General features: G+C 41.9%; 1 protein-coding gene across 7 annotated transcripts in view; it reads left to right on the top strand.

The window, feature by feature from the left end:
• LOC106590291 (zinc finger CCHC domain-containing protein 2) overlaps positions 1–12,735 on the top strand; it is a 68,691-nt gene that overhangs the window by 12,792 nt on the left and 43,164 nt on the right. For all 7 annotated transcript variants that reach the window (XR_006762703.1, XM_045710723.1, XM_014181140.2 and 4 more), the window contains exons 2-3: positions 4,252–4,390; positions 4,582–4,652. Coding sequence is in view for 6 of the 7 variants with exons in the window: in XM_045710723.1 (XP_045566679.1) it covers positions 4,252–4,390; positions 4,582–4,652 (210 nt within the window). In the remaining variant the exon portion in view is untranslated. The remainder of the gene's footprint in view (positions 1–4,251; positions 4,391–4,581; positions 4,653–12,735) is intronic.

Raw genomic sequence — 12,735 nt, 5'->3', positions numbered from 1 at the left:
AGAGCATGTTGTCTCAACCGATGCCGGTCAAAACACAATAACCTCAGATGGTAAGTAGGGTCTAAGCTACAACATATGTGAATATGAAAAAAATATGAACTTATGCATGTTTTTTTTTTTTTTAACCTTTAAACGTGAGTTATGAAATAGTTTGACAACCCTGTTTGTAAGCTTTTAAATGTTATCAATCTCAACCGTTTAATTTCTAGTGATGAAGACATGGGTATCTCACGTTATGGTGGCGTATGCAAAATAGGTCAACTTTGAACACCTTTATCTCTTGAATGTTTTGGCATCTAGGTCCAAAAACTCACTTTGAGTACTTCTACAATGGGCAAACATTTATGGAAAGTTTTGTTCATATCAAAAGGGGTGCTGTCAAAAAGTGATAGAATTCAAGTGGATTTACCCAACTGTGAGCAGGCTCATAGAGAGACTCCCTCTGCAGTTCAACATGCAGTTCATTACATCAATCTCCACTGAACCATGTTGGATGAAAAAGAGTGATATCCACTGACTAACCCATTCCAGAAATAGCCCTTGATGACCTCATGGTGAATCACCTCTCTCCGCAGCAGCAGCAGATGTCGAGTTAATGCCAAATGAAATCAGAGCTCCCATTTGTAAGGCCAGTTGTTGTTCCTGGACCATGTCAAATGTAAAGAGGGAGGAAACGCTTCAAACCAGCAGAAGCTGATGTGGTCGCTGTGTTGTGTTTGGCATCATTCAAGTGCCACTGATATAGGACCAATGCTATTCATCTATTGAATGCTATGGTTCGTTTTCCCCTGGTATATTTGAAGTATACAGGACTAGGCTTTTGCTATTATCATATAAGCCCTAGTACCAGTTCTCCAATAGCACTGCTGTATCTGTCCCCTCTCTCTCCTCTGGCTCTGAGGGGCTTGTGTTGCGCTGATATGCCAGGGCTGAACTGTGTTCTGTTCTCCCATGACCTTCAGCGAAGGCATAACTGTCAGTCTGTTTGTCAGCTCTGCCTCCTAGCTGATAGCCAGGGACCAAAGCCCTGACCCCTTCTCATGGGCTGCAAGCAGGGCGTGTGTGCGTGCATAAAGAGATCTCTGGGAATTGATGCAGCAAAACCCATTGTCAGTTATGAATATGTAAATGCAAATTGATTCTATCATGGATGTAATGAAGTACATTAATGCTGTGTTTAGGGTTACACATTTTGGGGAATATTCAGAGGTGGAAACTTTCCGTGGGAATTAACGGAAATATATGCAAATTAATACCATTTAAATGTAGATGTTTTTTGCATTGGAGATATTAACCAAATCATATGGAGACAGAAACATAAACCTTTTACCTTTATCATAAGTCGACATAATTGCAAATTATTAAAACCTTCCAACAGAAATAAAAAAACAATTTAGTTACGAATTGAACTTTTAATTAAATGAGTTGACTCTTCACATGGGATGATTTCACTGAACAACAAAAGAAAGGGAATATTGAATGATCCCCAATGATCCATCGCATCTCCCAAAAACGTTTTCAACATACATCTGTAAAATGATAGTCTAGAAACTAAAGCTTTGGTTGTCTTCCTCTCATGCTTCCATGTCTTCTCCCTGGACCTCCTCAATGTCCACCTCTTGAACATCAGACTCTGAGGCCTCATCTTCACTGTCACTTTCCAACCTTGTTGAAGATGGCTCGTTGTCAGGCTCAAAAAGCCTCAAATGGATGGCCAACAATTTTTCAACCCTTGTATTGGTCAGCCTGTTGCATGCTTTGGTGTGTTTGTTCCCAAACAAGGACCAGTTGTGCTCTGAGGCGGCTGATGTTGGTGGGATTTGGAGGATGATGGAGGCAACGGGGAAAGAACCTCAGATCCACAAAGTACCTTCCACCAGGTGGCTGATGAGATTTATACGCACGACTGCCATATTGCATCTCCATCCCAAAGCCCTTGATTGGTAGTGTACTTCGCCAGACTGCCAAGAACCTTGCCCTCATCCAGGCCAAGGTGGCGAGACACGGTAGTGATGACACCATAGGCCTTGTTGATCTCTGCGCCAGACAGGATGCTCTTGCCAGCATACTTGGGGTCCAACATGTACACTGCGGCGTGTATGAGTTTCAGGCAGAAGTCTTCACGCTTTTTGATGTATTTCAGAACTGTAGTTTCCACTGCTTGGAGCAACAGTGAAGTGGGCGAGGCGGTACGGATTTCTTCTCTTTCATCTGCAAGCAGAGTCTGAACATCAGACAGAATGGCATTGTCTCCATCAATCCGTACAATGGCTACTGCTATAGGTTTCAGGAGTTTCAGGCTGCTTACCACTCTCTCCCAAAATACATAATCCAGGAGGATCCTCTCGACAGACTGTGATATGGCCATTTCTTGGAGAGACTCCTTCCCCTCCAGGAGACTGTCAAACATGATGACAACACCACCCCAACGGGTGTTGCTGGGCAGCTTCATTGTGGTGCTCTTATTCTTCTCACTTTGCTTGGTGAGGTAGATTGCTGCTATAACTTGATGACCCTTCACATACCTAACCATTTCCTTGGCTCTCTTGTAGAGTGTATCCATTGTTTTCCGTGCCATGATGTCCTTGAGGAGCAGATTCAATGCATGAGCAGCACAGCCAATGGGTGTGATGTGAGGGTAGGACTCCTCCACTTTAGACCAAGCAGCATTCATGTTCGCAGTGTTGTCTGTCACCAGTGCAAATACCTTCTGTGGTCCAAGGTCATTGACTGCCTCTGCAATGTAGAGACCGGTGTGTCTGTTGTGTCTGTGCTCTTGTAGAATATTGGTTGAGGGGTGGAGATTATGTATTTAATTATTCTTTGCCCACGAACATTCGACCACCCATCAGAGATGATTGCAATACAGTCTGCTTTCTCAATGATTTGCTTAACCTTCATTTGAACTCTGTTGAACTCTGCATCCAGCAAATGAGTAGATAAAGCATGTCTGGTTGGAGGGGTGTATGCTGGGCGAAGAACATTCAGAAATCTCTTCCAATACACATTGCCTGTGAGCATCAGAGGTGAACCAGTTACATATACAGCTCGAGCAAGACATTCATCAGCATTTCTCTGACTACGTTCCTCCATTGAGTCAAAAAAACATCTAATTCCAGAAGGACCATGAGCTGTTGCTATCGATAAGGTGTCTGATTCATCATTTTCACCTTGAGTAGAAGTAGAGGGACTTTTGTCAGAGGTTGCTTGTTGTGAGCACTGAGAGAACTTTATGCACTTGGCCAGATGATTCTGCATCTTTGTTGCATTCTTCACATATGATTTGGCACAGTCCTTCTACATTAGCTGCAGGGAAATGTCTCCACACATCAGATAGTCGTGGCATTTTCCTGTGAAGATTAGGGGGGAAAATGTAAAAAAAGGAAATAAATACAATTCCATGTACAGATAAATAGTTAAGCAGTTAGATTATACAACTCATTTGTAAGATAAATGTTTTAAAATGAAACATGTATGGAAACAGGTCAGTTAACACTCCTCAGTTAGCAGGCTCAAGCTAGCTAAAACTAGCAGAAATTGTTAACTAGTTAGAAATGATTTAAACACACTTTGCCGTAGGATACTATTTACTAGTTAACAAAAAATCATGTATGTCATAAAATATATTCACCCCACCCAGTATTGTAATCAAAACTTACCAGAAAGCATGTAGTCCTTGGCTCAGACAGTGTAGTGGTGTGGGCTCAATAGCATCTCATTAGTGTGCAAGATCTTGAGAATGGAAGAATGCACTGTGCATGTAGAGGTTAGCAATTCCATTGAATTGGGGATAGTTTAAATATGTCACAAGACCTAGAATTGCCTTGTGTATCCCACAAAAAAGGTTAATTGTTATAAGCTAACTTTTTTTGATGAATTTAAGCAAAATTCCCCAAATTCCCGGGCTTAACTTCCCATGGAAATATACCGGAAAGTTTCCAACCCTTTGCAACCCTAGCTGTGTGAGTGTGTGGTGGAGGGGTGGCTGCTGTATGTCTCATCCCCTACGCAACTTATGAACAACAGCATGGGTCCCTGAAGGACAAAAACGCCACTGCAACAATGGTACAGGCGGCAACATTTTAGTATTCGACCAGATAGCCGTTCGCTCACACCTGACAGATGTTCTGGGAGCTTGATAGTTTGATTCATCTTGGTGACCTTGCTGTGTGGGATGTCATCTTTTAATTGCCCAAGTGCAGCTGTGATGTTGAAAGCTTTCTACTCACTAGTCCCTTTGTGTTCCGACAGCACAACAAGGCCCAGAAAGCAGAGGAGCATGGCCCAGCAGCAGTCACCATCGAGGCCAGTCTGGGTGAGAGGACGCAGGCACAGGGACCGGCTCACCACGCCAGCCAGACACCCCCCAGCAGAAGGGCCCAAAGGGAAGGTAAGCCAGTGAAGAACACACAAGTTTATACACACACACCCACCCCTACAGTATTACAAATCCCTCACAGTCAATTGGGAAGAGAATTACAACTGTATGCACAGCCCCGTATATTTAAACTATTATTACTGTGAAGTAGTCCCAGTAAGACTGTACAGTATGTGCTAATCCTCTTCCCTCTCTCCTCACAGCCGTGCATGTAGAGAAGATCGTGTTGAAGGGGATCTCACGGAGGAGGTCAGACAGGGAATACAATTTTGTGGTATGTTCTCAGTCATTGCAGGGTATTAAACTTACCTTTTCCACTGATGCTACCAGGGATTTGGTCGCACCAATTTTCTCATATAAAAAAAAAACAACATGATCATTGATAATGACCTGGCCTGTGTCCCATAATGTGCCTGCATTCCATACGGAACCAGGCTAATCATGACTAGCCATTTTTTTTATTAGCATGCCCTTGTGTTCTTCTGTTGATTTGGATAGATTTACAGAAAAGAAAGTGAAAAATGGATTTATTGCAGATTTCAAAGTGCCATGTGTTCTTTTCTGCTAAATCCTCTAGAGGGTAGAGTTTTAGAAAACGATACCACAAAAAAAATAGAATAGAATAGAATGTCCAATGTTTTCTTTTTTTCTTCTATGTCCACAACAATGCTTAAACCACATCAGGGAACAATTTGAGGTCTGGAAAAAACCTGAGAAATGTAGATTTTTTTTCTTCTGTAGTTACCCTTTAATTCAGGTGTACCCTTTAACCTCTATGGGCTAGGTGGGACGCTTGCGTCCCACCTACTCAACAGCCAGTTGAATCCTGTGGCGCGTTATTCAAATACCTTAGATATGATATTACTTCAATTTTAAAAAAATATGACTATTTTACACCATTTTAAAGATAAGACTCTCGTTAATCTAACCACACTGTCCGATTTCAAAAAGGCTTTACAACGAAAGCAAAACATTAGATTATGTCAGCGTAGTACCGAGCCAGAAATAATCAGACACCCATTTTTCAAGCTAGCTATAATGTCACATAAACCCAAACCACAGCTAAATGTAGCACTAACCTTTGATGATCTTCATCAGATGACAACCCTAGGACATTATGTTATATAATACATGCATGTTTTGTTCAATCAAGTTCATATTTATATCAAAAACCAGCTTTTTACATTAGCATGTGACTAGCATTCCCACCGAACACTGCCGGTGAATTTACTAAATTACTCACGATAAACGTTCACAAAAAGCATAACAATTATTTTAAGAATTATAGATACAGAACTCCTCTATGCACTCGATATGTCCGATTTTAAAATAGCTTTTCGGTGAAAGCACATTTTGCAATATTCTCAGTAGATAGCCCGGCATCACAGGGCTAGCTATTTAGACACCCAGCAGGTTTAGCACTCATCAAAGTCAGATTTACTATAAGAAAAATGTTATTACCTTTGATGTCTTCGTCAGAATGCACTCCCAGGACTTCTACTTCAATAACAAATGTTGGTTTGGTCCAAAATAATCCATCGTTATATCCAAACAGCGGCGTTTTGTTCGTGCGTTCTAGACACTATCCTAAAGGGTAACTAAGGGTGACGAGCATGGCGCAATTCGTGACAAAAGAATTCTAAATATTCCATTACCGTACTTCGAAGCATGTCAACCGCTGTTTAAAATCAATTTTTATGCCATTTTTGTAATAAAACAGCGATAATATTCCGACCGGGAATCTGCGTTTAGATAAACAGACAAAGGAAAAGAAAGCATTCGGTCGAAGCGGGCACGCGCCTAAGCCCATAGTACTCTGAGTGGCCACTTGCCAAAAGCGATAAAGTGTTTCAGCCAGAGCCTGCCTCGATATCGTTCAACTTTTTCCCGGGCTCTGAGACCCTATGGAAGACGTAGGAAGTGTCACGTTATTGCACAGATCCTGAGTCTTCAATAAAAAGAGCCAAGATGAAACACTACTTCTCAGACAGGCCACTTCCTGCTTGAAATCTTCTCAGATTTTGGCCTGCCATAGGAGTTCTGTTATACTCACAGACACCATTCAAACAGTTTTAGAAACTTTAGGGTGTTTTCTATCCAAAGCCAATAATTATATGCATATTCTAGTTACTGGGCAGGAGTAGTAACCAGATTAAATCGGGTACGTTTTTTATCCAGCCGTGTCAATACTGCCCCCTAGCCCTAACAGGTTAACAGCCAGACTGTTGTTTGGCTAGCTGTGTTTCTGTAGCCATAGGTGGCGCGTGAGTTTCAAGTTTGGGGAAGCACATTTTCACCGTAAAAATTCACCTTTATAATAAAGGATTTCATGCATCACCGCATTTGCAGACTTCTGTAAGATTTCCTAATGTGACGAGTTTATTGGATAGTCATAGTTTAGGCTAATAATATAACTCAATCATTGTTCGCAAAAAAGACTGTTCAATGCATGCTTCAATTCTCCCATGAGAATTCAATTCAACTACACTATATGACTGGAGACATTAGCAGAATCTTTTTTAATACGACTAAATTACAGGGTAGCGTATTTTGCTGACACTGACAAACAGATCAATAAAAACGACATTGTCTGATCCATTTCATTAAAAATACTTTAAAGTACTACTTATGAAGTTTTTTGGGGTATCTGTACATTACTTTACTATTTATATTTTTGACAACTTTTACTTCCTAAAGAACTACATCCCTAAAGAAAATAATGTACTTTTTACTCCATACATTTTCCCTGACACCCAAAAGTACTCGTTACATTTTGAATGCTTAGCAGGACAGGAACATTTTCCAATTCACACATTTTACTGGATGTCTTTCACTTGAGTCATTTTCTATTAAGGTATCTTTAATTTTACTAAAGTATGACAAATGCGTACTTTTTCCACCACTGTGATTCTGCCAGGTAGGCATAGGCTACTTTGTAGTTCACTTTTAATTGCATTTCCATTGACCCGAAGATGGTTAGGCTATCATTAGCATTGCTAACAGCTACACAAAGTTGTAGACATACAGTCAGGTACATAAGTATTTGGAGAGTCACACAATTTGCATCATTTTGGCTCTGTATGCCACCACAATGGATTTGAAAGGAAACAATCAAGATATGCTTTAAGTGTACACTTTCATCTTTAATTTAAGGGTTTTGGCAATTATTGTATGAACTCTGTAGGAATTAAAACACTTTTTTATACATACACCCCCCCCAATGAAGGGGCTCAAAAGTAATTGGACAAACTAACAATCCTAAATTAAATTATGAGTTTTTATACTTGGTTACAAATCCTCCTTTCCAGCCTGAAGTCTGGAACCCATAGACATCACCAGATGCTGGGTTTTTTCCCTAGTGATGCTCTGCCAGGCCTTTACTGCAGCTGTCTTCAGTTCCTGGTTGTTGGATTCAAGTCAGGTGATTGACTTGGGCATTGCAGAACATTCCACTTCTTTGCCTTAAAAAAGTATTGGGATGCTTCGGGTCATTGTCCATCTGCACTGTGAAGCGCCATCCAATGACTTTTGAAGCATTTGGTTGAATCTAAAGGAGATAAAATAGCCCTAAACACTTCAGAATTCATCCTGCTGCTTTTGTCAGCAGTCACATCATCAATAAATACAAGGGAAGTAGTTCCATTGGCAGCCATTCATACCCAAGCCATAACGCTACCTCCACCATTCTTCACAGAGGAGGTGGTATGCTTCGGATAATTTATTTATTTATTTCACCTTTATTTAACCAGGTAGGCCAGTTGAAAACAAGTTCTCATTTACAACTGCGACCTGGCCAAGATAAAGCAAAGCAGTGCGACAAAAACAACAACACAGAGTTACACATGGGATAAACAAACGTACAGTCAATAACACAATAGAAAAATCTGTATACAGTGTGTGCAAATGAAGGAGGTAAGGCAATAAATAGGCCAATAGTGGCGAAGTAATTACAATTTAGCAATTTACACTGGAGTGATATGTGCAGACGAGGATGTGCAAGTAGAAATATTGGAGTGCAAAAGAGCAGAAAAACAAATATGGGGATGAGGTAGTTGGTTGGATGGGCTTTTTACAGATGTGCTGTGTACAGCTGCGGTGATTGGTAAGCTGCTCTGACAGCTGACACTTAAAGTTAGTGAGGGAGATAAGTCTCCAACTTCAGCGATTATTTTTTTGCACTTTTTTTTTTGCAATTCGTTCCAGTCATTGGCAGCAGAGAACTGGAAGAAAGGCAGCCAAAAGAGGTGTTGGCTTTGGGGATGACCAGTGAAATATACCTGCTGGAGCGCGTGCTACGGGTGGGTGTTGCTATGGTGACCAGTGAGCTGAGATAAGGCGGAGCTATACCTACCAAAGACTTATAGATGACCTGGAGCCAGTGGGTTTGGCGGCGACAAATGTAGTGAGGACCAGCCAACGAGAGCATACAGGTCGCAGTGGTGGGTAGTATATGGGGCTTTGGTGACAAAACGGATGGCACTGTGATAGACTGCATCCAATTTGCTGAGTAGAGTGTTGGAGTCTAATTTGTAAATGACATCTCCGAAGTCGAGGATCGGTAGGATAGTCAGTTTTATGAGATTAAGTTTGGCAGCATGAGTGAAGGAGGCTTTGTTGCGAAATAGGAAGCCGATTCTAGATTTAACTTTGGATTGGAGATGCTTAATGTGAGCTTGGAAGGAGAGTTTACAGTCTAGCCAGACACCTAGGTATTTATAGTTGTCCACATATTCTAAGTCAGAAGCGTCCAGAGTATTGATGCTAGTCGGGCGGGCGGGTGCGGGCAGCTATCGGTCAAAGAGCATGCATTTCGTTTTACTAGCATTTAAGAGCAGTTGGAGGCCACGGAAGGAGTGTTGTATGGCCTTGAAGCTCGTCTGGATGTTAGTTAACACAGTCTCCAAAGAAGGGCCAGATGTATACAGAACGGTGTCATCTGCGTAGAGGTGGATCAAAGAATCACCCGCAGCAAGAGCGACATCATTGATATATACAGAGAAAAGAGTCGGCCCGAGAATTGAACCCTGTGGCACCCCCGTAGAGACTGCCAGAGGTCCGGACAACAGGCCTTCCGATTTGACACACTGAACTCTGAGAAGTAGTTAGTGAACAAGGCGAGACAGTCGTTAGAGAAACCAAGGCTGTTGAGTCTGCCGATAAGAATACGGTGAGCAGTTCCTTCCCTTCTCCATACTCTTCTCTTCCCATCATTCTGGTACAAGTTAATCTTTGTCTCATTTGTCCATAGGATGTTGTTCCAGAACTGTACAGGCTTTTTTTAGATGTTTTTTGGCCAACTCTAACCTGGTCTTCCGGTTTGAGGCTTATCAATGGTTTACATCTTGTGGTAAACCCTATGTATTTACTCTGGTGAAGTCTTCTCTTGATTGTTGACTTTGACACAGATAGGCCTACCTCCTGGAGGATGTTCTTGATCTGGCCCAACTGTTCTGAAGGGATTTTCCTTCACAAGGGAAACAATTCTTCTGTCAACCACCACAGTTGTTTTCCGTGGTCTCCCAGGCCTTTTGGTGTTCCTGAGCTCACCAGTGCATTCTTTTTAAGAACGTACCAAATAGTTGATTTTGCCACACCTAATGTTTTTGCTAGCTCTAATGATGGCTTGCTTCGCTGGCAGTGATAGCTCTTTGGACTTCATTTTGAGGGTTAACAGCAACAGATTCCAAATGCAAATGCCACGCTTGAAATCAACTCTAGACCTTTTATCTGCCTACTTGTAAATTAACTAATGAGGGAATAACATACACCTGGCCATGGACCAGCTGAGCAGCCAATTGTCCAATTACTTTTGGTTCCTTTAAAAGGGGGTGACCACCACTGTGCTATAATTTCTACACTGTTCACCCGATTTGGAATGTAAATAACATCAAATGTATTTAATTTGAACTCTAACACGCTGTGCTAGACAGCTAAAATAATAATAACTTTGTCAATGTCCAAATATTTATGGACCTGACTGTATAGGCCCTATGCGCACTCACGGGCATTACCGTGGCATTGTTTCCTCTTCAGAAAGTTGGTTTATTTTTGGTCAATTGCACATTACTGTTTGAATAAATCATGAAAATAAATTATTTAAAAGCGAATTGTGAACCAAAAAGTAACGTGTCCAGGTAAAAAAAAATCACTCTGTGTCACATTGCCAAGTCAAACAGTCGCAAATACGACTGTTTTGGTCACAGTATCGAACCTTGCATTGCTTGTGGAACAGCCAGTGCAGTGCAGTGCAGTGGCATTTCCTGTGAGCGTGTCCTGTGCCAGTGGCATTTGACAGCATAAGTCGAGAAGCATTGGCCATAGAGGTCACTACTCCAGGAAAAAGAAGAACGGAGGAAGGAGAGGGGAGGGGAAGGGGGTGTTACAGGAAATATTTTCTCCAACTCTCCCCTTCGCCTCCTGAAATATTGAAAGAAATTCCTATCCCTGTTTTTTTATTTTCATATTTACTTACCTATCTTTTCCCCCTCCGACTCTCACACCCTCCTCTGCGTAGATAAACATCCTGTAGTGTGACTTAAAGAGAGCAATACGTACTCTACACCAGGGAGAGAGGGGAGAGGTCATGAGCAGATGAAAAAATTGATTTAGAGTAGACAAACTTGGATTTTTTTGGCAGGGACATATACAGTATGCTACCCTAAACAACATAACCTTCACTCCAAATCAAAACTCCAAACCTACAACCTGATTTTGGATGGAATTACCTGGAATGCTTCCTACACCCAAGGATTATTATGCTCAAACTATACAGCAAACAAACAGAAACCTGAACACCATCCAACCTGGAACTGAGTGAGTAATGCTTAGTCTGAAGCAATTTTTTTTTACTTTTAAAAGCCAAGAATAAAAATTAATTTTATATATTTTACTTTATAAGGGTTGAATGCTAAGGCTACCATGCTTGCTAGGACAAAGAGATACGGCTTCAATTAGCACTGACGTGTGAAGCGAGAGGTGTCAAAGCCTTTGAGCCTAACAAATGGCAGGCTACCCCACCCAAATCCAGAGCCCTTGAAGCCCCCTCCTGCTGTTCAGAGACCATTCACTGGCATTTTCTACAAGAAATCTGCCTCCAGAAATAAAAGCTTCTCCCAAGTGAGTGTGACACCTACTCTCGTTGCCTGCTGCACTGCTGCTTGGATTCCACCTGGCGATCTTTTCACCATCTGCCCTGGTTGTTTCCCCATCTGGTACAGGTACCCTCACTACACTTCCCCCACCCCTCTCTCCCGAGCTTTCGCTCGCCTCCAGCACAAAGGCACTGTTGGGGCGAGTGACTCTGATCTTAGAATGGCTAGCCCCAAGTCGTTATGTTAAAAAAATATATTGTGCATTTTGCTATTTGCCTCACGACTCCTGCATGCTTTGTTGACTACAAACTTTCTTTACCCAACTGTGGCACAGACTGTTTGTTCCCACACTCGGGACTCTGACTCCCTATTGGTTACACAGACTTTTGGCCTTTCATCCCATTCTAACCACCTCTCGCCGGCTTTGTATTCATGTTACCTGATGAAATTGCTGTACAATATGATCTTGTTGCCATCTGATGCACATTCAGATGTCATAAATCAGCACTGCAGAGCTCTCCCTGTCCTATGCCGTGCCTTGATTGTATTACTATTGATGATATCTGGAAATGTTCATGTACACCCTAGCCCTTCTACTGTTGCTAGCCCCAATTCTGACTTGTGCTCTGATATCTGCTTCACTGATTTCTGCTCTCGTAAAAGCCTGGGTTTTCTGCACGTTAACACTAGAAGCTTGTTACCTAAAATGGATCAATTGAAAGTTTGGGTTGGTCATTACTGAGACATGGTTATGGAAGAGTGTTTTGAATACTGATGTTAACTCTTCTGGTGATGACCTTTTTCGGAAAGACAGATCTTCCAAAGGTGGGGAGTGGCAATCTTTACCAAGGATCACCTTCAGTGCTCGGTTGTCTCCACCAAGTCTGTCCCCAAACAATTTGATTTGCTGGTTTTAAGTATTAAAGTTTCAAATAGCTCTTTGTTGACTGTTTCTGGGTGCTATCGTCCTCCATCAGCACCGGCCTGTACCCTACCTGCCCTAAGCTCTCTCCTGGCCCCTTACACTAAGTCTGAATTTGTCCTGCTAGGTGACCTAAACTGGGACATGCTTAAACCACCGGACCAAGTCCTAAAGCAATGGGACTCCCTAAATCTTTCTCAGATTATTACCAATCCCACAAGGTATGACTCCAAATTCCCAGAAAAGGCTACTCTTCTTGATGTTATCCTCACAAATAATCATGTTAGGTATCAGTCTGGTGTTTTCTGTAATGACCTTAGTGATCACTGTTTTACAGCCTGTGT

This window comes from Salmo salar, chromosome ssa29, assembly GCF_905237065.1.
Source record: "Salmo salar chromosome ssa29, Ssal_v3.1, whole genome shotgun sequence".
NCBI classification, from domain to species: Eukaryota; Metazoa; Chordata; class Actinopteri; order Salmoniformes; family Salmonidae; genus Salmo; species Salmo salar.
This window is presented reverse-complemented; position numbering and strand designations above follow the sequence as displayed.